The 27,369-nt window shown below is 35.3% G+C and overlaps 1 protein-coding gene across 6 annotated transcripts in view; it reads left to right on the top strand.

Moving 5' to 3' along the window:
- ctnnd2a (catenin (cadherin-associated protein), delta 2a) overlaps positions 1–27,369 on the top strand; it is a 326,927-nt gene that overhangs the window by 209,164 nt on the left and 90,394 nt on the right. For all 6 annotated transcript variants that reach the window (XM_059017244.1, XM_059017243.1, XM_059017247.1 and 3 more), the window contains 2 exons: positions 16,242–16,374; positions 21,348–21,561. In XM_059017244.1, coding sequence (XP_058873227.1) covers positions 16,242–16,374; positions 21,348–21,561 — 347 coding nt within the window. The remainder of the gene's footprint in view (positions 1–16,241; positions 16,375–21,347; positions 21,562–27,369) is intronic.

Genomic DNA, 27,369 nt, shown 5'->3' with positions numbered 1-27,369 from the left:
GGTGCTGTACATCCGAAAATACAATTAGTTGCATAATGCAGTTTAACTTACTTGAGTATAGGACTCATCATAATGTTCCTCATCTTTATAATCAAGGAGCATACAAACTGCAAAGCATATATCATGTACAAAAGCATTACATTTGCATTTCAGAAATCTGTGCTGATACAGTGTGGCTGTTGACATTCTAATTATTATGCTTTTTGTAACCAAGGCCTGTTTTTTGTAGCAAAAGCTTGTTTTTAGCTTTATCTTTCAATAGTTGGTAGATTAAATCAAGTATCAGGATCTAAAGAATCTAAAGAGGCATACACAATGCAGTTTAAAGTATCCTGCCATTCCCGCTACCCACTGAGCAAACACAGAGGTGTATGCTACAACCTTTGTCAAATTCCTATTACCCCTGCTCAATCACATGCTCTTGACTGGACCGATTTACACGTAGGTTTATTTAATGTCAGGTCTCTGTCTAATAAGACTCCGTTAATCAGTGATTTTTATTCAGGATTACAACATTTGATATTCTCTCTTTAACTGAAAGTTGGCTTGGACAGAATGACAATGTTTCCCTGGTTGAGGCTTCTCCACCTACCTATTCTTTTCCAGAAAGCTTGCTCTACTGGGCAGGCAGGTGGACTTGCTACTGTTTTCCGTAGTGAACGTAGAATCAAACAGGAAATTGTTGAAGGTTATTCATCTTTTGAAGTTTTAACCTTGACATTAAACAGTCAATTACCTGTTCATATTGTAATTATTTATCGACCACCTGAGTCAAACCCGCTATTTCTGACTGAATATGGGGATCTGCTATCTATATTGACAGTCAAATATGATAGGATTCTTTTAATGGATGATTTATAACCTTCATGTTGACATTGACTCTGATTCTAACTCCTTGGAATTTTTGAGGCTACTGGATTCGTTAGATTATAGTCTGCATGTCAAAGGTCCTATGCATAATCGTGGCTCTACTTTAGATCTGGTAATTTCTCTTAGTTTAGCGTCATAATGCTAGATCTTACTATTTCTGATCATTTTCTTTTTGAAGTGAATCTGTCAGTATCTACAAAAGACTGTGGAGCGTACATTTAAATCCCAGGTAATTAATTATTCAACTACTGTTAAGCTTTCTGATGTATTGAGCTCATTACGACTCTCTGAGTCCTTATCAGTAGATGGGCTGGTTAATACCTACAGCACCACCTTGACTGGTATCTTAGATACTGTAGCGTCAATCAAAACTTGGAGAGTGTCTTTTAAAAAAAAGCTCACCGTGGTTTAATGATACAACTTGTAAGATGAAATATGAGGGTCATAAACTAGAACCGAGATGGCGGGAATCTAAATTGCATGTTCATTACATCTCATGCAAGGGTCACCTGGTTAAATATAGGAAGGTTCTGGTGTTGGCTAGATCATCATATTATTCTAATTTAATTGCAACAAATAAAACAATCTTAGATTTAGTTTTGCTACCCTAGATAAATTAGTTAATCCTTCCCCTAATAGCCCTACCCTTGACATTAGCTCCTCTCACAGCTGCAATGATTCCACAGACACCTTCTATTAAGGAGGACTCAAGCACAATTTTACCAACTACACCTATTAAGGCTACTATGGGGCTTTTTCTTTGATTACCTTACAGGAACTGACAGAGCTAGTTCAACATATGAGAGCAACTACATGCTCTCTTGATCCTATTCTGACAAAACAATTAAAAGATTTTCTTGGTGTTATTAATACCCACATTTTAAAAATTATAAATGCTTAAGAAACACAATTTCGACCCTAAAGTCCCCAATAACTAGGCCAATCTCCAGCCTACCATTCTTAGATAAGGTTCTAGAGAGAGTTGTTACAATTCAATTACAAAAATTTCTAGCTCTTAATGGTATGTTCAGAAAGTTTCAGTCTGGTTTTCGTGCTGCACATAGCACCGAGACTGCCCTTGTCAGGCTGTCCATCAGTTTTAATTCTTCTAGATCTAAGTGCTGCCTTTGATACTGTAGACCATTCCATCCTACTGAATTGTCTTGAAAGCACAGTAGGACTGTCTGGCCTTGTCCTATACTGGTTCAAATCTTATTTGTATGTTAGGTTTCAGTTTGTCTTGAGGTAAAATCGGCATTATCGGAAGTTGTCTGTGGTTTTCCACAGGGCTCCATTCTAGGTCCCTTGCTGTTTTCATTATATATGCTACCATTAGGTGACATTATCCGCAGACACAGAGTGAACTTCCATTGCTATGCTGATGATACCCAGCTATATTTGTTCCTAAAGCCAGGAATTTCTTCTTCCTGGGTGTTATTAGCTACTTGCCTTACAGACATCAAGCACATAATTTTCTAATGTTGAATTCAGATAAAAAAAGGTCTTGCTAGTGGGCTCACAGAACCAACTAAATGGAAATGTGGGATTACATGAGCTTGACTCTTGCAGTCTCTCATCAAAACTTAAACTAGAAATTAAGAGTTTGGGGGTCATCTTTGATTCTGAGATCTCATTTGAGACTCATATTAGGGAAGTTACTAAAGTACCTTTTTACCATTTGAAAAATATAGCCAAACTTAGACCAATTATTTCTGTATCTGATGCTGAGAGAGACAAATGCATGCCTTTGTTTCATCTAGAATTGATTATTGTAATGCACTTTATTCTGGTGTCCCAAAACGTGTGGTATCCCGCTTGCAGTTTGTTCAGAATACCGCCGCTGGAATTTTGACTAAAACCAGGAAAAGTGAACACACTACCCCTGTTTTGGCCTCTACACTGGCTCCCTGTGCAGTATAGAATTGATTTTAAGATTTTGCTTTTAACTTACAATACCCTGAATGGATTAGGCCCTAGTTATTTGCAGGAGTTACTGACCCCGTATCTTCCAAACCACACTATGAGATCACAGGATGCTGGGCTGCTGGTTATTCCTAGGGTCAACAAAAGCAACACGGAAGGTAGGGCTTTTTCTTGTAGAGCTCCTAAATTATGGAATGCTCTGCCTTCATTTGTCAGGGAAGCTGGGACCATTACAGTTTTCAAGTCAAGACTAAAAGCACACTTTTATAAAATGGCTTTCTTATAATTGCTGCTTTTGTATTGTGTATACTGTTATTTAAATGGTCTGATTATGGCAGTTGTATGTGTGACATGCTATACAAATATACTGTGGTTTGTTCTTTTTTTCTGCACTGTACAGTGTTTTGCGATACTTTTGTATAAAAAGCACTATATAAATGCAGTAAATAAATAAATAAATAAATAAATAATTTACACTTGCTGAGTGGGAATAGGGGAAAAAATATAAGAAGGAAAACTATTTTCAGTAAAAAAAAAAAAAAAACTGAGGGTAAAAAAATAAATATAATAGTCAGGAGAACAAAAGTGAATATATAACCACATGGATATGTTAAATGCCATAAACTGTGACCTAAATATGGATACATGTACTGAAATGTACTAGAAAAAAAAAACATGAACTATATATGGAATATAGTATATGGCAAATGGCATTTACTTTCATCTGAGATTACAAAGCTTGCTATAACTCAGCATGTAACAGTTTGGCTAAACAAATCATTGAAAGGACCTATTACATGCAGTAGCTTGGTTACTGCTCCAACAAATGGATTTGTTTGATTGTTTGTTTTTTGTTTTTTTGGACAGAATGCATTTTATTCATAACAGAACCTCAAAACAAGGAATGGCCAAATCACGTGTCACACAATAGCTACTGTATAACTTACTCAGAGACAGTTTCCCTCACTAGTATATAATAATGTCTACAATTAAGGCACTTGTTAGACTCTTATCACCTTGTACATTTGTTTCACCCCATATTAATTAATAGATGTATAGTTACGTTATTTTATATAGGGTAAATGGACAGGAAAAAAAGTCAGAAATCCCAAAACACCTAAGGTTTTGTTTGAGTTTCTGTGATTTAAAAAGGGTGCACCATTGAGCAATATCTGTGTCGGAAACAGCGCAAACTTGCCCATCATTGTATTCTGTATGCTGAAGTAAACTGACTAGTGATATCATACATTTTCTTTTCGCTATCTAAGTGGCATTGTAACTCTTGTCTTTTCAAAATATGCATGAAAAGTGTTTACTGTCCTGATCCTGGTTTGACACCAAATAATTTTCACAAAACATAGATTTAGTTGCTCTTGCAGTTACATTTCGTATTTTTTTTTTTTTTTTTTTTTTTCAATTTCAGACACCCTCAGTGCTACTGTAAGAAAATGGGGTTAAAAAAAAAATTACAAATATTAAATGCTGGTTCCGTACTGCATTTAAGGAGCCCATCTTGCCAGCTGTCAAGCAGGAACTTGCATACACAACAGTAGCAGAGATTAACATGTGTTCTGTTTTATGTTCTCAGCAAGTGCTTGATTGCAGTGCATTTTATTGATGAGAGTACATGCATTAATCAGAATTTCAGAGCAAACCTTCTCTGCTTCTGAGGCCTTGTGTTTCTATGCCTTTTCTTAAAACACTCTCTAATTCATAGAGGGAACATCAATAACTAGCACTGCAAACTTCAGTAGCATTTATAATAAAAACTGATAGGAGAATGTGGCAGAATGTTGGAGAGGCTTTTCACCCATCAGTGGATGGGTAATTGTTGATGTTGATCATGCTAGCACGTGTGGTTTTGTAAATGGTAAATATTATATTTTTTAGAGGGGTAGAATCTGTGTAAACTGTCTTTGAAAATCAGTAGTGTTAATAGAACCACTTGAAATGTACAGCTCATGCAGCAAATTACTTGTACTTCAAATGAATGCTGGTAGGTATCCCCATTTGTGTTTGCCCTCCTATCTGCAGTACCATAGCAACCGCTTTCATTTCAGGTCCTAAATATAGTCCTCCTGCAATAAAGCTAATAGCTAGCAAAATAATTCTAGTCTTACCTAATATGAATTGCCAATTTGTACTGTAGGTCTCAAAGACGAATACATTATGATAAAAACAAAAATTTGGTGATTGATCATATTTATTTATTTTTCTTCTGATAGAAGTAACTTAGAGACACTGAAAACATGTAAGCCATTGGAAAACCAGAGATTACTTACAGGAATGGATTTTATTTTTTAATTAATTAATTAAAAAATAATAACAATTAAAAAAGCAAACATCGGGTCCCCAAGTGGTTCACTAGGCAGTGTAGCACAGGTTTGCATCCTGGCTGTGCAAAGTTGCTGGTCTTTGCTGGGGATATCACTTCTGCTCATCTTGCTACAGTGGACCCCACTGACCAGTGCACTTAATGTGTGCGTCTTTCATATACCGTAGAATAATGTGTGTGATTCCTATTTAAGATTTACTGGGTTTTAATTGTTTGTTTTATATGCTTTATGGAGTGTTCAAACAAATGGAGTAGACATAGTTAGGACACTATGCTGTATGTGTTCACCATATTATGATGGTAATGTTTGAAATTTCACAGGCATACTGTAATACAGAAAACGGAAGGTCTGCCATATAGCCAGTTTCACAGTATGCGTTAATAATGAACAAGCCTTTTAACAAATAACCTTGTCAGAATAAACATTGATCCCAATGGAACATTTCTTTACTGTTTCATATTTTCTGTACTGTATTACCATTTTTCTATCTTTTTCAACCTTAAAATAGTAGAACGTTTGTAATATTTAAACCCAGATTGCTTTTTGTTACGTGTTGCGCAGTAGAAAGAGTTCTGTAGTCATTACCATCAAAGCAGAGGGATTTGAGTTACGGTGGAATGCACCGCCTGTTATCATGTTGCCCAGGACCAGAGACAATTGAAATCTGCAGGAATAGATTTTTGTTATTAAATATTAAAGGCACCGAGAGTCAACTAGGCATGAAACCTGTTGCAGTTATTGGGGTTTATATGTGAACAGGGACTTTGGGAGAGATAGAGCAGCTGTATGTTTTAGAATTCAGCTTTTTCTGTTATTAGTTTACCTATCCCTTTTCTAGAAGACGCCACAGAACTGAATGGCAAACCCAGGTCTTTGTTATAATGTTTTTTGTCTACCCCTGGTACATCATAGCACCTTAAACTGTAAAGTCGACACGTAGGATAATTAGTAAGAAAACTCTTACATATGATCTTTCATAAAAAAGTAAAGTATTTTAAAACCTTCATTCAAATATGAATTGAACCTCACTGAATAAACACATTAGAACCGTCAGGAATGCTGAATTACTGAAAAAGAAACCTGCCATGTACAGTGTTGATACTCCACAGAACAAGATCAGGATGCCTTGGGTGAGTCAGTGTCCTCTGACATCATGGCAAATCCGCTCATTCTCACATTCCTATGAAGCATTAACTAATTTGTGTAAAGTGTTCTGCAAACTGTTTTAGTGTTAATTTCTGCTTCAGAGAACAGCAGCTAGCATGCTTTTGCAGCCATCAGACACCATTACACAATATACACAGCCGGCAAAATACTCTGTTAGAAAAGATTGCAGTCCCTTATCTAAGAGACATTTCATTACAGGTGTGTTGTTTTTGTTGTTGTTGGTTTTACAATATCAACTTAATTAAAGGTTAGCATTTTAAATTCCGGGCTTAATCGAAAATGCAGTGGTCAATTGCGTTGAATAATTTCTTCCAAAGCAAAACAAGAATTAATTCCTTAAATAAGCACAGGCTTAATTGATAGTAAATACAATACATAATTAAACAAATAAGACTGCATATAAAATATATGAACTGCAACCCAACGATTACTTTCTTTGTAATCAAAATGTCTTTTTATAACAGTCAACCCTGGTTATCCCCCACCCAGGGATGAAAGGGAGGCATACACTGTTCGTTTCACATACCTAGAGAACTGCTTGTGCAACTGTCACAAAAAGTGCTGAAGACCTTCTTTAATGCAGGTTATATAATGCAATATCATCTCAGAGTATATGGAGGCTATGTGTCTGACCAACTGTCTTTCTGTATGTCATTTCAGAGTTTTGCATATATCTAAAAAACATATTTTCCAATAGCAGTGAACTTTGCTAAGAACCCTCTTTAGTGCAAGTTATTGGTTATAGAGACTAACCATTTTGAGTTAAGATTTGGTACAGAGCTGTATTCTATAACTAAGTTTCGTGACCAGTGTAAAAAGTACCGGTAACTGTTTTAATGCCACATTGCTTTAACTTCTGACCATATCAATCATTCAGACCACAAACTTTGACATCTTTGCAGTTGATACACATTCTAGAAAAACAAGTCTGGCAATAAACATGATTTTGTATGAGGAAATCTATTCTATATTTCTGGACAGTACTTAATTCTGGCTTTATAATAGATAATACAAATTAACTATATTGAAACATGGGAAATAAAATCAAGAAGACCTGTTTTCTCAATTTGAAAAACATATCTATGCAACACATTACTGTTTTATTAAATTGATTTCCAAATGGTTGTAGTTTAGGGTTTTTTATTCTGACTGTGCTTAATGCTGGGATTCCAGCTTGCATTGACACTGTTTGATGGGGTTTAGTGAGGTGAAGAGGAGTTTTAGATTTTTTAGGAAGCCAGAATAATAATAAGGAAATCAAGCTATATTCTGTGAAAACAAATGGGAAACAAGTTGGTGTTTCCTTTAGGGGAGATGTAATGTAGTGTAGCGTGTGCCCTTTCAAGGACAAGGTATCTGTGTTTTTCCATATTAGGTAAAGAAAAAAAAAGGAAAAATAAATGGAAAAATGTTCCCCCAGTAAAAGCATAGTAAAGTGTAGTAAAGCATTAAAACATGGTAAAACAGGTAAGTATTTGCAAGAATAGCAAGGTATGGTAAATGCATAGTATAACCATGGGAAAAGCCTGGGAAAACTGCAAAAATACAGTGAAAAAATACCATGGCAAACTTTTGTAAAGGTAATGTTTAAACAATGGTTGGATGTCATAAACTTTTTTTTATAGTTACTGCAAAGCCATTTTATAAATGCAATAACGCTGCAGGCGGTGTGGGTGTGGCTGCTTATGTGATATACGGTACAGTACACACTTCTCGGGTATGTTGCTTTGCCTTGTGCCTCACACACCCTAGGCTTGGTATATTACACAATATGCTCTCATCTTATATAGTTGCACTCAGAACTAAATGATAAAGAACTGGGACTGTTAACATTCTGCCAATGCAAATTGCCAATGTGAAAGCTTTGAAACAGTACAATATAATACATATTGTACGCAATTGGTTTTCAATTCTCATTATAGTGTTCTGTCCATCTTCATGTCTTTCTGTATGTCAGGTTTCTGCATTTTACTCTTGATTGTCATGAGCTTAGCCTTTATATCACAGGTGTTAAGCTTAATTATTATGGAAAGCAAAACATGTCTGATATATTGTATCCTAAACAATTTTGAATACTGTAGTGTTGGATTAAGATGCATCCGAATTAGGTCTAAATCATCTGACATTCACAGTTTCTTCCTCTGAGTGATTTGCCCCCTGCAAAGACATTTATTGTCTTGTGTCAAGCACAGTCTCCCAAATTCATTTTTGTCCAGGCAAGTAACTGTGCATTTTTGTTTCTTTTTAACAAAATAAACAATTAGAGAGATGGGATATAGCTTCACAAAAAAACAGAAAGAAAAATAGGCACGCCTTTTATTAATTTAATTTATTTCAGACAGTAATATATGTTTTAATGGTGCAATTACCAAGCCTTTAATTATTAAAGGTCACCACAGTAAAAACATAGCACAGGGCGGTAAAGTGCATAGTGAGAGCATATTAAATTGCATATTAAGCATGTCAAAGTCCAAATGTACCTGTATGGTAAAGCATGCTAAAAAGATGGAAAACCATGAAAAAGTATGGATAATAATGACTATAACCATTCACTATACTGTAGGTTTTACATTTGCAGTTTTGAAACACATATTACAGCAAATACCTTTTTTTTTTAAAGGGCAACAAGGGGTACCCCAGCATGTTTAAAATTGAAATACCTCAAAGCCCTACATAGTCTCAGGAGTCACCTTATATGTAATTAAATTTATTTTGATGACAAGCACGCCATTGTCTGGACTGTTTCAGTAAACAAGTAATCCTTCTGTAAAGTCCACATCTTATATTTGTGTGGATTGTGTATTGCGAATCAACAAATTAATTGATCAAGTGTCACAGGAACAGATAGAACAGATAGAACAGATAGAACATGGAAAACATGCATCAAGTGATGTAATTGTTGACTTTTTTAGCATTTGCCCTCGGCAATGCTGATAAAGCTTGTGTTTTATTGTCAAATCTGATACTGACTGACAATACTATAATGTTGGTGACAACCTATTTACTTTAAACATGCAAGGTCTCTGTGTGCTTTAAAATAATCTTTTATCGGATTACTTTTGTGTTTGAATAACTTTTCATTGAGGTACAGATGAGAACAGTGAGTTTGCTTTACAATCTATGCAGTGTGAGGTTTTAAAAGGTTGCTGGCTCAGATCAAATATATCCATTGTGCTTTCTTTGTATCATGCTGACACATGATTTAAATATCTGGATTGTATGGAATGCTATTGTCTCCCGGTAGCTTTTTTTTCTGTGCCTGCTGTCAAACACCTTTTTGAAGTTCATGTAAACAGAATTTTCACACTCAATATTTTCTTTGATTGTTGTATTGTGAAAATAGGATCTATACAGGATCCTTCTTTTATAAAAAAAAAAAATCATGTCTGTTATTTGTATTGTTTTTCAATGATGTTCAGTCCTTTTCACAATAACATCATTTATTTTTTCTCCGAGCTGACAAGACTGCATTCTCCATCCAATTGTAAGAAGTTCTCACTGGAAAGTTTTATGAAAACCCCTTTCTTCCAATCTAATGACATTTTCTTTTCTTTTAATCTTTCTTTTTCTGATTGACCATGACTTCTGCTCCAAGTTCTGTATAAAAGTACAATTTGCCTGGCCCGTTCTAGGATGTGTCTGTTGCTGCTGCAGAACGAACTACTTACATATCTTGGATTACTGTTTGTTTTAAAAACTTTAAACATTACAGAAATTACATAGAGAATGGAAGGGGGCTCATTGTAGACACTGTATATATCTTTCGAAGTGGCACAGCGAGTGGAGGCGTTTTGCTTTGACAGCAGGGGCATTTTGTTTTGTCACAGCAAGTGGAGGCACTTTGCTTTGACAGCAGGGGCATTTTGTTTTGTCACAGCAAGTGGAGGCACTTTGCTTTGACAGCAGGGGCATTTTGTTTTGTCACAGCAAGTGGAGGCACTTTGCTTTGACAGCAGGGGCATTTTGTTTTGTCATTGTTCTCTAAAACACACGTTTATAGTAAGATTTCATTTCTGCTTATTTATTTGAAGCATTTTTGTCTTTTGGGTCATTTCTCTTTGTATCTTCAAAGCATTCTTTGCATTTGATCATAATGTTACCATCTTTGTCATCACTGCATTTAACAGTTGCACTCTTCCTAATCATTTATTTTGATCTTCTCAAGGAGAGCCATTACCACTTCTGCTTATTTTTTTTCATGTCTTGAAAAAAGACATTATGGATACAAATATATATGCATTTGTATCCATGACAGTTTCTTACACTTTATCCTCAGACAATTATTTGTTTATTTATGTATGTATGTAATTGTTTATTATATATATATATATATATATATATATATATATATATATATATATATATATATATATATATATATATACATTAAATACAATGAAAAGTGCATAATACATGATAGTAACATAATACATGAAATAGTAGCAGCAACACAGCAGCTAATAGCAAACATCAGGCTTAAAGAGCATGGAAAGCAAGAGAGAACAGGTGGGTCTTAAGAGTTTTTATATATATATATATATATATATATATATATATATATATATATATATATATATATATATATACACTGTATATATATATATATATATATATATATATATATATATATATATATATATATATATATATATATATACTGTACTGAATTGAGAAGCAGAAATCTGTGATACTATTTTTTTGTTGTAAAATGCACCTCTGGTGATTTAAATTTACTCAAGAATGAAAGCTGTGTGTGGTATTTAACCACAAACGAGTTGGACAAGTGGTTGAGTTATTCTGTGTCTGTGAAGGCTACAGAATCCATACTTGGAAAAGCATAAAGTGAGCATACAGCAGATCTGGGGGTTCTACCACTTCCTTTACATAGTCTTCTTTTGCTTCCTTTATAAAGTTTAAGTGGAATCGGCATTGTGGGAATGTCTACAGTATTTGGAAAGAATGTAAAATACTACAGAATTGTTAGTGTCTTTGATCTTATAATGCTGGTAGCTTATTGCACACACTTCTTGTTTAAAAGGTGAAATATGGTTTTCAAATATTTTCACATTTTCAGGGCTCAAAATCCCATTGCAAATGATCCCTGCTCCACAGAACACATTTCCACTGCTGGTCTGTACTAGTCAGCATTGGTCTATGAGTTGCTCAATCATGAAACCTCATTTCACGTGCCTCCTTGCAGAGTATGTTGGTGAAATGGGTTTGCAGACACTGTTATTCACCTCACCGCCGTTGTTTCTGCTGAAGCATGCCTGTTTGGAAGCTGTGCTAGGTATCTCATCTCACGCCCTAACAATTTCCTCTTGATGCTATTGAACTTCTTGCTCAAGGAGGTTTTCTCCCCACTTTGTACTTCTTGTTAGCTGCAGTGGCACCACAAGTACATATTTACTTAAACTGGATTGAAACCATAAGGTGAATCTGGCTTATCTTTGTCTTTTATACAAGTAACAGATCATTTGAATCCCCCAGTTAAAGTCTCAGCACATATCAATTGGGTGCCTCCAATTTTAGAAAGTGTGTCAAACATCACTTCTTTGCTGAGCAATACTGAGGTTTACAAAAAATGTACAGACCTAATACATGTATTTCTCTATAAGCACATATTTTGATGCAGAGGTTAACCTTACCTATGTTTCAGTGGGTGTTATCAAGATTCATAAGCAGTTACTATTAAATGACTGTGGACCAGCCATTTTCAACTCCCGCTGCAGCACTTGCTCAAAATACCCTCTGTATTTAACAGTCAGCATAATGGCTTCTCCTTTATTAAAGTATGTAGTTGAAAATTACACTAATTGTTCTACATTGCAATTATAAATTAGAGATTAGATCGCAGTCAGACTTAACTGTTGTAGACAAACGTGTATTAACAAACGTGTATTAACGTAATAGTCTATAGTTCATTAGTTTTATAATTGTATGTGCTACATTAAAATATGTATTAATTTGTAACAATAGTGCTTCAAATATAGAGCAAGGAAAAAAATGCAGAACTTCTGAAGATGGATTTTATAATGGCATTTTTGCCTCACTTTATATATAACCACTACAAATCCTCTTATGTTACATTTTGGACATATTCATGTTAGTATTCCTGTACTGCAAGGAAGACTTGTCCCTTTTGAATATATTTTATTCTCTCTTTAACATTTTAATTACAGCAAATACAGTTAACAGCCTTGTTTTGGCTATGGGGGTCATGCATAAAAACAGAGACATTTCCAGATCATTGTAATTTACTGTGTCAGATATGTTGTCAGATTCATAAAACAATCAGGATAAGAAAAGCTGGGGTAGCAAGGCTGTAAACTGACTTTTCAGTGTAGGTTTACAGCCAGATGAGATGAAAATATTCTTCCAATTGGCTTTTAAACACTCAATGCACGGAAGTTAATTGCCATTGATTGGTACTCAATTGTAAACATGAGGGAGGACCGCTTCTCTTGTTTTGAAATCAGCATGTTAATCAGTGTGGATTTATTGAATACCTGCTTATAAATACTTCTTATGGTGCGTTTACACTGGCCGTTTTTAGGGTGGCTTTTGGCCGTCTCAGCTGTCTACTTCTGCAGTGTAAACTTACACGGCCAACTAAAGACGTGGTTCAGCAGAGCTGTCATAGCGTTGTAGGGCGAAACTCAAATCCAGAGTGCACTAAGCGGAAACACAAAATAAATACATATACCGACAAATAGCGGCAGACCTGGCAAAAGATCTATGCAACCCCCTCTCTGTATTTTTTGATTATAGTTGATCTGTTACACAATTGTGTTTTACATGTTATGTTCTAAGTTTTAAATAAAGATTGTTTTAATAATTTGCGGTCCCTGTCATTTCGTTTTTTAAAAAAGGAACGAAATTTTTGGAATTATTACAAACAATTTAGATAGTGTACTTGTATAACAAATTATTATTATTATTATTATTATTATTATTATTATTATTATTATTATTATTATTATTATTTATTCATTTGTAGTAGTAGTATTTGTAATAAGGCTAATCTGAAAAAATAACATTTGTTAACTGCAATTGTATACAGTAAGTGTTTGTTCTCTGGTATTACTGTGGCTGCTTAGCCTATTTTAACTAAAAATAAAGGATCTATGCATCATACAATTATGTATATATACAATGTGAGATAATATTGGTGAAGAAACAGAACATAGTTCTTTTGAAAACAAATGGGTCTTTATTATTACAGTAATAAACAGCAAGTGTACTTATCTTACTCAAGGTGAAATTCTTCACATAACAAATGGGTCAGGAACCGCTATGTTGTGTCAAACACTGTCTAAACGAATAACCATTTTTCTTGTAGACTGCAAGATTAGTATATACTTTTTAAGATGAGTCCCCGCAATTGGAACACGACACTGTATTGTTTGCTTGTAATACCACTCTGCCTATTCCGTTTGTGTGGTTTGTGGAGGGGAAAACTCGTAATCCCTTCAGTGGTCGTTATGACGTTATGCGTTATGCGTGTGCATTCGGACCTAAGCCGGCTCAGACACAACCACAGTGTAAATGCTACATAAAAATAAAATGATAAGAATCTCGGCGATTGGACCTGAGTCGGCTTAGGTCGAAGGTGGCAGTGTAAACGTGGCATAAAAGACAATTCTGAGCATGAGTAACGAGTTTTTGCACACCCATGCTGTCCAAATGTAATATTATTCTTAAAAACTTCTCAAGCCAACCATTATCCCTCCTGGGTGATGTTGTTTTCAACCTCCACTTTCATTGCTGTTAATATTCTCAGTGCTGCCAATGCAGTGCCATTTATGAGACCCCAATGTATAGTACAGTGTGAAAAGAGAGAGAACTGTGTATGCATTGACAGTGAGTATACACCTCACCAAATCCAACAGCCAATCAGCTTGCTAACACCAACCATTCTTAATGATTCTATGGTTTAAGTAGAATAAAATATGACAGGTTATTAGATTCAGTATGACACCAATTAAAATAGTTCCATTAAAACTGCATAAATGTACATTGTACTAAGGCAGGCTGTCAGCAATCATCAGAATAGATAGGAAATTATCACATTATCTTCCAAAGGCAGTACTACTGTTAAAATTGAAGAATAATTCTAATAGCACTAATTGTGTATTTGCTGTTGTGGGAGGGACACTAGTACTGTATGTGTGCTCATTCCATCTCAGAACTGTCCAAGTTTTTATTTTAATTTTTGCACTGGTCTTGTTTAAATATCTTATAATATAATAGTCTTCTTATTTCTCTGGAAAGGTATCCTCTAATTTGAATTACTCATTTTCATTTTCCAATTCATATCAGCAGAAGAGTGATGTATACCGTGTGACTGATTTATCCTGTGGTTCTTTCTGGGTAGATAGTGGTCCATGACAAACAACAGGACGGATAAGCCGTTTTCCTGTAACAAAACACTTTCCAAAGTTGTACTTTTCACTTGCATCCAGTTTTCCAAGTTTTTCCAAATTTCTCCTTCACACACTCCTCCGTAGCACCCAACTAGTTTGAGAACACAGGTTAGTCATCTTAACAATCAATTGACACATAATTGACTCTTCAAGTACATTCAGTTGTTTCCCATTGGTAAGCTCAATGCCTACTAGCCATAAAGGCATCTGGGAAACATTGTTTTTATAACCAATTTGTAGCCAGACGGTAGCCCATTTTTTTATAGCCAGATAACCAATTTAATCCATCTTGACATGCACCTATATATATAAACCATGTATGTGGATATACTCTTTTGATGCAGGTAATAAAAGCTGAATGGATTAATGGCATTTTATGTAATTTACCTTTCAGACAAATGAGGTAACAAAAATTGGAGGTTGCTAAAAATATGGAATTAGTATGAGGGCTATCAGTGTCAGCCATTGAAGTGCAATGATGACTTTTATGTCTGATTATTTCCATTTGACAGATCGAATAAAGTGCTGTCTACACCAATTTCAGTATCACTGAGTTCTGGCCATCAGCAAACAGAATAGCTTTCTGTGTGGACCTGTCAATCAAAGATGTTGTAGATGCCAGTTGCCCACATTTTCAAAGCTGACTGAGTCCTTGACAGCAGCTTTGAACATTCATTGAACAATCTTGTAGCCCTCAAGCTCTGCCTATTATAAAGATGTATGCATGAGGATATATATATATATATATATATATATATATATATATATATATATATATATATATACACATATATATATATATATATATATATATATATATATATATATATATATATATAATATATATACAGGTGCATGTCAAGACTGATCATATTGGTTATCTGAAAAAATAGGTCTGCATCTTTATTACTGTACAAATATTAGGGTGCAGGCTTCATTGTTAAATATTAACATAGGCATTCTACTTTAAAACCCAGTGTGAGCCCTTGGTAACGAAAGTCACATAGAAGTATTATTTTAAAGCAGCTATATATGATCATCCACTTTATAGATGCTGTAACTTTGAGTTATGGGGTGTTTTTCTTTTGGGGGGGGGGGGGGGGGGGGGGAAATAGTTAATATTCAATATTCTAACTGTGTTAGCATTACAGATCTCAGCTCTGCCCCAGAAATGTTCGTTGATTTAGGTTAGCTGCTGATTTGGCTTATTTGTACAGTAACTTACTGAATCACAATCTAGTTGTATTCAAAGGCAAACCACCAGAGCCCTCTCAAATAATATATAGTGGGTCATTACTTAAATGACCCAATGAACATTATTACATAAATATTACCGTAGTTACTTTTCATTTGGAAGAATACATGGTAAATGGACAAATTATGTAAATGTTATTGTCATTTTATTTTATTTGATTTGAGCTCCACATAGTGACTGTCATATATTTTCCAATAGCTGCTGTAAGTGTTGTGTATGTTTGAATACATTATTAATAACAAGGCTGTTCTTCTCTTTCTATAGGGAGTTTGGATGGCGAGACCCAGAGCTTCCTGAAGTTATCCAGATGCTGCAGCATCAGTTTCCATCGGTGCAGTCTAACGCTGCAGCCTACTTACAGCATCTCTGCTTCGGAGACAACAACATTAAATCAGAGGTATTCTTCTACATGATATAAAATATCCTTTAGTGCTGGGGTGTCAAACTCAGTTCCTGGAGGGCCGCAGTGTCTACTGGTTTCCGTTCCACCCGAGCTCTCAATTACTTAATTGGTCTAATGATTTCATTAATTGGACAAATGTAACACTTCTCTCCAGGACTCAACATGTTTCATAGGTCGTGTACCTTGAATCAAGTGCATTTTTTAAATCATCAACTGTAAAAGACTTTGAAAAATATGAAATATGTCCAAATGAACAAATAATTAGATCAATTATGTTAATTGAGAGCTTAAGTTGGAATGAAAACCAGAAGACCCTGCAGCCCTCGAGGACTGGAGTTTGACACCCCTGCTTTAGAGGATAAAAACAAGTTTTTGACTCTTGTTTTAAATTAAGTGTTCAGGGTGTGTCCTCCCATGGCTGGAAGTTTGGAAGATTTAAAGATTTAATAGCACCATAGGACAGCAAAATAACTCAAGCCACAAAGTCACACTGCATTCAATCTAACTCCTAGTGAGACTAGACCTGAAGTCACCCGAAGTCATCAAAAGTTGATTACAAGAAAAATAACACACTGGCATATGTGTTGTTGGATTCACTGAAGCACCATGAAGTGCAACAAGGAAAGTAAGTAACAGCAGGGTGTAGTGACTGGAATTCCAAAAACAAGCTTCCTTATTGCACAAAATCCCTTCTAATACAACCACGGAGATTGATGGTAGCTTGTGTGACCAATGATGTCCTGACTGAAAGGGCAGATGAAGGGAGAGGTAAAGGACAGTGTTCATTTAAAGGATCCTTTTAAGAAATCAACTAACTGCTTATTAAACCTAACAGAACATAGACAAGGAGGCAAACATTCTGTACGTAGGATGCAATTTACTAATAACTGCTGTTTGTGGGAGAGAGGACGTACTAAAGTGACTTTATTGACTGACATAGTTCTGAAGCCTCTTGGGAACAAAATTAAATTGTTGGTTTGTCGTATATTGATTCCTGCAGTACAGAATCAAAATTGTGTGTGTTAGGTGATTGTGCAGTTTAAATATTCTTTGATGAAGAATGCACAGAAAAATGGATTTTACAGAAAATCTAAATAATTGATATGCATGGGACATTCTGATCATGTGCATTTTTACACAAATAAGATCAACATGTTATGAACTACCAACCAACCTAAAAAAACCTGATGCAACATGATGTAATGTACTTGCAATACTATTACAAACAAAAAAAAGTGCATTTCTAACAGTTTGCAAAAAAATAAAATTTGAATAAAAAACATCAAGAAGTTTTAACTGTTCAACATTCATTTTTAAAATAAATTAAATGTACCTTCAGTAGTAAAGCTATCCCTCTAGTAAGGACACAGGGCCCTATGTGCTCCAGTATTTAATTAAACCCTATGGTTTGAACCAAACTATATATTTTAAGTTCTTTTCAGCACTCTAAATGTGTTTGTTTCTCGTTTTGTAACATTTAAAAAAAAATTCTCCTTTCAAAAAATAAAATTAAAGAATGGAGAAAATACAGCCTGTATTTTGTTTGTCCCTTGACTGGCCTTAATCACAGGGTTTCATTGTATGCTAGTATGAGTTTGCAACAGTAAGTTCCGCATTTAGTAGTAACCCTATTAGCTGTAATGCCACATTAGCATAACCTAATGTGTAGCCCTAAAAAAACAGTATTGACAAGCATTTCTGGCACCTGGAACCAATAATTGTTTCCCGAAGGCTTAATTGTTTGTCAGGCAGGGAAAAAATACATCTGACTGCTTCTCAACAAAAACAAGTAGAAGAGGTATCAGCAGTCAGCCATTAAGCCTTGTCCCTGTGGTAACAGCTGTAATGAATAAGCAACCAGAAAAGTTAATCCTGGTTTTGGAGAGTACATCATTGTATACAGGCTCCACTCTTAAGATGCTCAGCCATTTTATGTTAGTTTTGTGTAGTGAGTGAATTAGGGTGTAAAACAGTGAAGCCGTTTTGATTTATATCAAATAATACAAAGGAAGTTGTTATTGCTGCTTTATCTCAGTACTTAATATGAAAGCTTTATTTACTTGTACAAAGCATATATAAACAAATGTATACATATTACTGCAATCAATGGTACAATTACAGTACACTGACTTAGGGCATGTTTCAAATTATGCCTCATTTGAGGCTTAAAATATATTGTATATAAACAGAGTGAATCATAATTTGCATTGTCGAAAGCATCACAAAAACTGGATGATATGCAAAGAAAAAAATTTCTATGACAGTGACACTCTGTGACACACTGTTTGGGCACCCGAGGGTTGTTCAAGTATAAAGGATGTTCTTCAGTACCCACAGCAGAAGAACAGGACAGCTGTTAATAATGGCACAGCTTACACTTGCGGAGTGCACTGAGCTAATTTTGCTGTAAATAGATGTACAGGTGCTTCAACAGCTATGGCTTTTGCCAGCAAGCACCCTGACAGAGGCACAATTCCAAGATCAAGTTAACCAGATTAGTGGGACAATTCCTTCAGCCCAGAAGCATAGCCAATCACAAGAATCAGAGATCCGACATCTGCCACCACTGATGAAGTCACAACTATCGTTCTGGGACCTGCAGTTGTCAGCCTGAGATGAGAAAAATAGCACAAGCTACTGGTACTAGCCAGTCGGCTACATGGAGGATTCTTCATCTTAGTAATTTTCATCCAAACAGGTTATGTGCAAAGGTTATCAGTACTGCATGCCGAAAGCGATTCTGTGAATCGGTAAAAGAACAGACTGCCATTGTCACAGATAACATCATCTTCTCAGGTAAGGCCATTTTTCAACTGAACAGGACCATGAACTGCCAGAACATGCATCATTGGGCTGATGACAATGCTCCTGTGCACCGTTCCGTACATGTGTGATCTTGGTTAGACAACAGTTGCCAGGACAATGGATAGGAAGACAATGTCCCATTCCATGGTCTCCACGGTCACCAGACCTTACGTCACCTAGACTTTTTTTCTCTGGGGACACTTGAAGTCACAGGTTTACTGCTGCAAACATCGTGACATAAATGAGATTGCTCTGATTGATGCGACGACTTTGCAGACTGTCAGGATGCGCTGGTATCTATATACTGGAACAAAAAAGTTCAGCAGAAATCTTTGGCTTTATGTTTGTGTTGCAAAGTGATAACAATAGGAAACATTTTGAACTGTTTAGTTAATCTTTTTTTCATTATACTTCAGTATTTGTAAACTCCAATTCAGTAGCATTTGATAGTTTGTTGTTTCATGTGTCTGAGTTATTTTACCCTTTGTAGTACTTTTTCAGTTTCATGTTTGTGAAATATATTCCTCAGCTGGATACCTTACCCCCGGGTTCCTTCATACTGCCCTGTGCCTTTCAATCTCCTTTCAAATGCAGTGCCTTCGATGGCCCCAAATTGCAAGCTCTCTTTAAAACAAATGCAGACACTGTGTCAAGTGCCCTCAGTTTCAGGGGGCATATGTTTTAATTTCAGCAAGAAAATGACATCAAGTCATGGTCTTTGAAACCTTTTTTCTAAATGTCTCTGTAAAGCAATTGAAGAAATCCATTACCTCAGAAAAAAATAGTTAAACATGGCACAATGTAGAAAGAATTATTTACACACTCACAGAGCTGATGTAAAATGAATTGCTCATCTTGAACCTCAGATCATGCAGAACATCCATATGACATTTAGAACGTTCAATAATAGAACACATTTCTTTGTTTTATATGTGACCTTTAAAACATCTTAATGGATCTGTAAAAAAAAAGTAGATGAAAAGTAGTTTAACCTCTTAATTGCAATAACATTGTATTCCACCTTTATTTAGGTTTCATGAAAAGACATGGTTTGGACATAAAACGAAAAACATCTTCTACATGTAACACATACTTTTGAGTAAATAGCCAGCCCCTCACATGAATGATTTATTTTGTACACATACTTCAAAAATCTAGGGCGATCAAAATGACCAAGCTGCAGTGTAAGTCTCCTTTCATTGGAGCTTAATGGTATAATTATTAGGACAGCAGATTTCTGCAGACAACCTCATTTACCTCAGGTCTATACTGTTTATAATGACTGCCAATTTGGATCTGCACTTTTCTTTCACACATAACCTTCCTGACCGGAGTTACTACTGTATATCTTTTGAAGAGATATTTTATTTTAAAATCTGCTGTTTGTAATGTCACTGGGGTAATAATAATAATAATAATAATAATAATAATAATAATAATAATAATAATAATAATAATAATAATAATACACAAATAGTGGCAGATCTCACTAACGCCTCCTTAAAATGTATAAACCAAAAACCATTTATAAACCTCGTTTCACTGTGTTTTTATTGTGTGCACTTAATAAGTGTGTCTACCCCACATGGATTATGCATCAGTATTAACATTAGGTATGTTTAAATCCCACTTTCAGTTTGGAGCTGAAAAAATGCATCCATATAACATCCCTCATTTTATACAATTTGATATAATTAAGATGTATAGTAGAACAATAGGCTGGAGTGTCGGAGGTAATGTGGTAAAAATGTTATAGTTATGTGATCAGCTTTATACCTGAAAGAGGGGCATTTACAGGAAAAGGGAAACACATTTTGCAATCAGTACATTAACAATTGCAACTAGTGTACCCGTCTTAATTAGGGGGAGAAGTGGAGAACAATGTTATTGATTGGTTCTGGCACAATCTGGAATTGCACATCTGCCAAGCTAGCACTGAATCTGAGATAGTAAATAGTCACGGTTGTTTCCCAGCAGTTAAACAAAATGGAATTGTTTAAAACTGCAACAGCTGAAGCAGTGTTTGTAATCAATAATCAATATTGTACTCGACATAATTGATTATTGTTTTGTCCAGCTCTTAGATATACTGTATAATGCAATATGATATAACACATTAAGGATGTTTTTTTTTTTATCAACACTTGTCATGTGTTTTGTAGATAAGGAGACAAGGTGGCGTCCAGCTTCTGGTGGATCTCCTTGATCATCGAATGTCAGAGGTGCACAGAAGTGCTTGTGGAGCGTTGAGAAACCTGGTGTATGGAAAGGCAAATGATGACAACAAGATTGCCTTGAAAAACTGTGGGGGGATCCCTGCACTGGTCCGGCTGCTGCGCAAGACCTCAGATCTGGAGATAAGAGAGTTGGTCACAGGTAAGCTCACTTCACTGGACAAAGAAGTAGTATGGATTTGTGACCAATTGGTTTAATAGCATCTGCTAAGAAATAAATAATAATAATAATAATAATAATAATAATAATAATAATAATAATAATAATATAAATTATTATTTTATTCTGGTACCGTACTGTATGTTTATGTTGAGTGGTAAAGTAGAGACATTTTAGGGTTATATGTGGTGTCACACTCTTTTGTATCAGCAGAATCATATTTAGTATTGTCAAAACATGGCTACAGCTACAGTGGGAATCAGACTTCCATCAGTGTAAAAAAGCAGGGACATACACATTTTTTTTTAATTCTCAGACTCTAATCTCAGCACATCTGTGAAGTGCCTTTCCAGTCAAAATTCTTTGTTTGAATTAAAAATGTACAGTATCTAAATTAAGCTCGCTCTTGCAGAGCATTTTCTTTCTGAGCTATCTGGACATTTCCAGGAGCTAATCGGAGTGCGTCTCAATTGGAGCGTTGAGCCCTTTCACCACACTGCCTTGAGCCAACTTTATTGTTCACATTCCGCTTGGTTACGTGTTGTACCTGACATTACTTCCACCTGACTTTGCAGCAGCACGGACTGACTGTGAAACTAGTTGCTGTATGTCAAAGTACTCCATTTCATTAAAATGTTGTTAATCACAATGCAACGTGTCATACTCAGTGTGTAAAAGAATTGTGGGAATACAAATAGAAAAATATGAAGAATCTGGTAGAAATGAGCAATGTTCAGAAAACCTTTTTGCTATTTGTAAATGCATTTTTTCTCTGTAATGGATCATTTCACCATGTTTATAACTCTTGATTTGCTCAATTAGGCTTGGGGAGCTTCATTACAACCTTTACCATTCTTTTTCCTAAAGCTTTAAGATAATCTTCAAAAATCCTATTAGCCAGAAACACAGCTATTGTATGTTTATTGGTGTGTATTAAAGCTGTATTATGTTGTGTAGGTAAAGACAAAAGCTCACATTTTTCATGATTGATATTAAATAATGTTTTAAATACTGAATTCATGACTGAAAAAAGAACACACAAAGTCAATGTATTATTATAAAACTATTAAAAAAAAAAACTAAAGACTAATTACGAGCCCCTCACATTAAAAATATAAGATTATTTGTGGTTTGATTACTTTATTGGGTGCGTGTTTCCTTTCTAAAAAAGAGAAATGCTTTGGTAATGTACCACAATGTGTCAGCCTATTTGGGTCCATCAGAAATAGGGTAGTCAAAACTGATGTAGCAACAACCATCTTCAGAATGCATTGCAATGCAGTATAGAACACGACAAATAAAGCTGTCTTAACTGATCTTTTCCCCACAGTCATTCCTTCCGTTTCACCAGAATCCTGTTTCACTGGCATTAGTCATGGGGAGGGGTGAAGCAGAAAAAATCTATTACCGGCCTTGACCTTTAAATGGATTCCAAGGTTGTTTTTTAGCCCTTTTTCGGTTATAGGAAAGGGTCCTATTTGTGGGTGTCACTTTTTGTTTCATAAATCAGGACTTGACAACATCTTTCGTGTGAAATCTTGTTAAGGAAGGGTAATTAGGTGCCATGTGCAAAGTGAGGATACTGTGAACTACATGATATACTGGTAAGGTTTTTCAAAGACTGACAGAACCAATCATCACACACCACAAATGTGCATGTCTACTTGTTCTGCCAATTGCATGCAGATCACTTGAGGGGGCTTAGGCAAGCACTTCACAAGCAAGTTATAAACTGAGGATATGACAGAACCATTACTGTTTTTTTTTTTTTTTTTAATCTTTCCATTATACTTACAAGGCAGGCAATTACAGATATCTCTCTTGAATAAACACAACAGCAATGTAAAACTTGGTACCAGATTTGTGTCTCATTTGAAAGGAGGTGTTGTGATACAGACATTTATAGATGAGAAGCAGCTTGAAAACCCCAAGCGCTTATTCAAGATTTGGCCTTTTCACCCGAGCCTGGATTGACATTTTAGATGAGTCTGTTTCTGTAGTTCAGCTGGTCCCCCTGGAATCTTGCCTGTTTTTTAAGGTTATTTTGTCACTGATAAAACTAATTTTACCCATTTTAATGTGTAGGTACCTTTTAGAACAAGCCTAGTTAGTAAATAATTTACTATTCCAGAACAAAAATATATATGTTCTTTAATATAAGCTTACATACATACAAATACTATAGAAGGCAAGCAGATGTAGATTAGAATTAATTTGGAAATTGTGTTATCACTCAGAAACAGTTTTCTTGCTTATTCTTGTAAAACCCCATCATCATCATCATCATTATAATCATCATCATCATCATCATCATTATCATCACAAAGCACCAATAGGCACTTATATGCATCATTGTAAGCCACATCCCCTTTGGAATCTATTAGCAGCAACTACACTTATAGAGTGAGTATAGAGTATTCCTATTTTTTTCATATCTCAATCATTTGGCAAGCTCTAGGGTAGGACCACACATGGCTATGGCCAAGGGTTTTGCATCACCCAACAGAATTAACTCATTTTGCTTCATAAAGTTGAATGAAACCGGCTGAATAATATTCCATTAACATATTGAATTGCATACCGCTTTGTAGTTTTCCATATATTGACAAAAACTGAAAAATGTGACGTTTCAAAATCTAACATGAAAGACTTTTGGAATATCATTATGTAGTTTTTTTTTTGGTTACATGATGTTAAATAAAAGATCTAAACTATGTTCATATAGGTTTCTTTTGTTTTTTTTTTGTTTTTTTTAATTGTCTCAATCCAAAAATTCTAGTAGATGCAAAACTTTTAGCCATAACTGTAGCTCCTATTGCATTGTTCAAGTGGAAATAGGTGTGTCTGCTCCAGAGGTGAAGGTTTCTGTGATCTGGGCCACTGTCTGTAGCATATCTGTTTCTTATCAGAATAGGTTGCATCTGCTTTTCCATGACTGCTAAAAGTACCCATAAAATAGCAGTTTAAATGTCAATAGGATGTGATGACTGAAACAGAAAATGATGCAGAGTAAATCTAAACATGAATCTAAAATGGATAGAGTGTATCTGTGTATTGGCTTTTTTATCCTTTCTCAGCCGATCAAATCAGTGTTTGGATGGATTTTTAAATTTTTTTTCTGTGAAAGTAAATTAACATGCAAATTAAAATAGCCATAATACAGAGTTTTTAAAAAATACCGTATCACAAATCAATCGGATATACATGAGTTAACCCTTGTGTAGCCCAAAGGGACTGAAACTTAATTCTTATTTAATAGTTATGAAAGGCATTGCTTGTATTCCTGTGTCTGTGCTTTAATACATTTAAAGCTTTCTAGTGTGAGTGGGAAATGCCAGCTGTCAGTATGCTAAGACTGAAGGTGCCGTGTCAGGAGATTCTTGAGAACAGTCTCCCCTATGCTGCTTGAAAAGCAAATCAGCTTGTTTTCCATTCTCAAGAGGCGGCGATTCTAATTCTGATGTAAAAATCAATAGCTGCATGTCAGTAGCACTAAATTAGATATTTGCCTTTTTTAAAAGTAGTAGAGAACTTACTGCCATAAATGAGGTTTCATGCTCCCCTGTGTATATGACTTGCCGCATGTGATTTCTTCAGAATCCGTCTGTAACTACCTCAGCACAGACAGCAAACAAGACCGACACAGTAAATATGCAGTACCTGATTAATGTCTTCACATAGGCACCACTGCACAGTATATTGAAAATAAACCCACATATTCACAAGTCCTGTACATGTAAGTCTACCTTAACGATGTTCCACATTTCCTCAATCACTTGATTGGGAGCTTTAGTATGTACATATATACTATAATAATATTATAAGGTATGTTTACCCCAATGCTACTGGCCTGATTGACTGATTTCAATATCCTGCTCTGTAGTCTAGCCAAGCACTAAGCTCATCAAATCGCATAAAGCTCTTCTCCTTCCTCCTCTCCCAAAACCCACACACTAACTCTCATTTCTCTGTGGAATGTCCCACTAGGAACATGCTCCAGTTCCACACCTAACCATCTTGATTACCACCAGTGCCCAGCATTGTATTCAGCTGCCAGGTCTGCAGCAGAAAAAAGTTAAACGAGCCAACAAACTTGAGAAGCCATTTCAGTAAATCACCATCTAGTTTACCTGACATCAATAAATTTACTGCCTTTATTCCAGAGTTCTTCGTGATAAAAAATCATTTTTGATAGAGCTATACTTTAAAAGTTGATTTTTCAGGCTCTTAAAGGTGTTTAAAGCTCAACAGCCTGTAACCCACTAGAAGACTCAAAATTAGCTCAGCATTTGAAGCAGCAGAATTGAGTATATGCTTATAAACTCTGGCTTAAAACCTTAAAAACAGGATATATTTGGTTGCAAATCAGATGATTTAACTAGTTACTTGTGGATAATAGAACAGAATAAAACATTTCAAACTTTTGTGTTATGCTTGAAAATAATGTTACCAAGAAAGACATGTCTACCTTAACGATGACCGTTAATGGCCTACATGTGTATTATATCATTTTTCTAACATTTAAAAAAAAAAAAATATATATATATATATATATATATATATATATATATATATATATATATTATGTACACTTTGCGATGAAAGTTTATCAGTACAGTGGCAATTGAATAGTACTGCACTGCCCCTGCATTGCATGTGGACCAAGATTACCGAATGAGGTGTGAAGTTGTAAGAAAAATATTTATATTTTATGATGCAGTCGAATTTCACCTAAGGGAGAAGTGATTGGATCACCAGTCCAAATGTTTCAAGCAGTGATTGCAATCAGTGAGCAATTACATGTGGACTCTTTGAATTAGTGTCGGTGATGAAGGCAGTGCTGGAGATTAGAGAATGGATTGTTTTCAAGGTCGTCTTTTGTGCCTGCTTTAACTGTTCCCTGTCCCATTCCCTGTAACCTCCTGAGAGCTCTCTGTTGAATGCTGAGTTGCTGTACCTGCCAGTTCGTGCAGCTGTATTCTGTGGTTTGGAGTTTTAGACTGGCACATCTTTTTAGAAAAGTCCAGTCAGATGGGATCGATTTCAGCATGCTATATCGAAAGCACTCTTAACTCACAAAATCAGAACCCTCCTATATTTTGTTAATGCAGTTGATTAAAACAATAACAAAATCTTATACATACAGTATGTTGCACTTACATTTTTCATGATCTCGGGGCTTCAGAATCAAGGTCATTGTCTGGATATTGATAATTAATCTATTCAGTTGATCAATGTATATGGCAGCAGGTAGAGTGAATTGGTACAGTATGGGAGTAAAATATCAGTTATATTAAGTAATGCATTCTTGTTTAGAATCACTCTGTATCATTGTCTGTTTCATTCATCACATCCTGTTGACGTCCTATTTTTTCTTTTCATGGCGAATGCTAGATGGTGAGAAATCTATTGCCCAGTTGATTTATTAATTTATTTACAAATTTTAAAAGAGGTGGCATTATGTTTAAAAATATAATGCTGCGATACGGACAGCAAAGGTACTGCATGTCTTTCTTGTAAACTTTGCAGGGTGTTCTGTAACACTTTAACTACTGTGTAAATATAGTGAAGTCAGAGACACTTCAAGTGTTACCGAAAACAATGTAAGGATGCAATTGAGGCCCACTGTGTGAGGGAGTACAACTTTAATGAAACCACTGCAGTAGACCAATGCTACTCTATCCTGTTTCAGCTTTCCTGATACTTTCTGTCAAAGGTGTATCAGTTTGTTCTAGAACTTAATCATTATAGAAAGTATCAGAGTGGAAATAGGCTAACTGGTACAATGTC

Source organism: Acipenser ruthenus, chromosome 3 (genome assembly GCF_902713425.1).
Source record: "Acipenser ruthenus chromosome 3, fAciRut3.2 maternal haplotype, whole genome shotgun sequence".
NCBI lineage: Eukaryota > Metazoa > Chordata > Actinopteri > Acipenseriformes > Acipenseridae > Acipenser > Acipenser ruthenus.
Note: the sequence above shows the minus strand (reverse complement) of the source record. Positions and strands in the feature narration are given on the sequence as shown.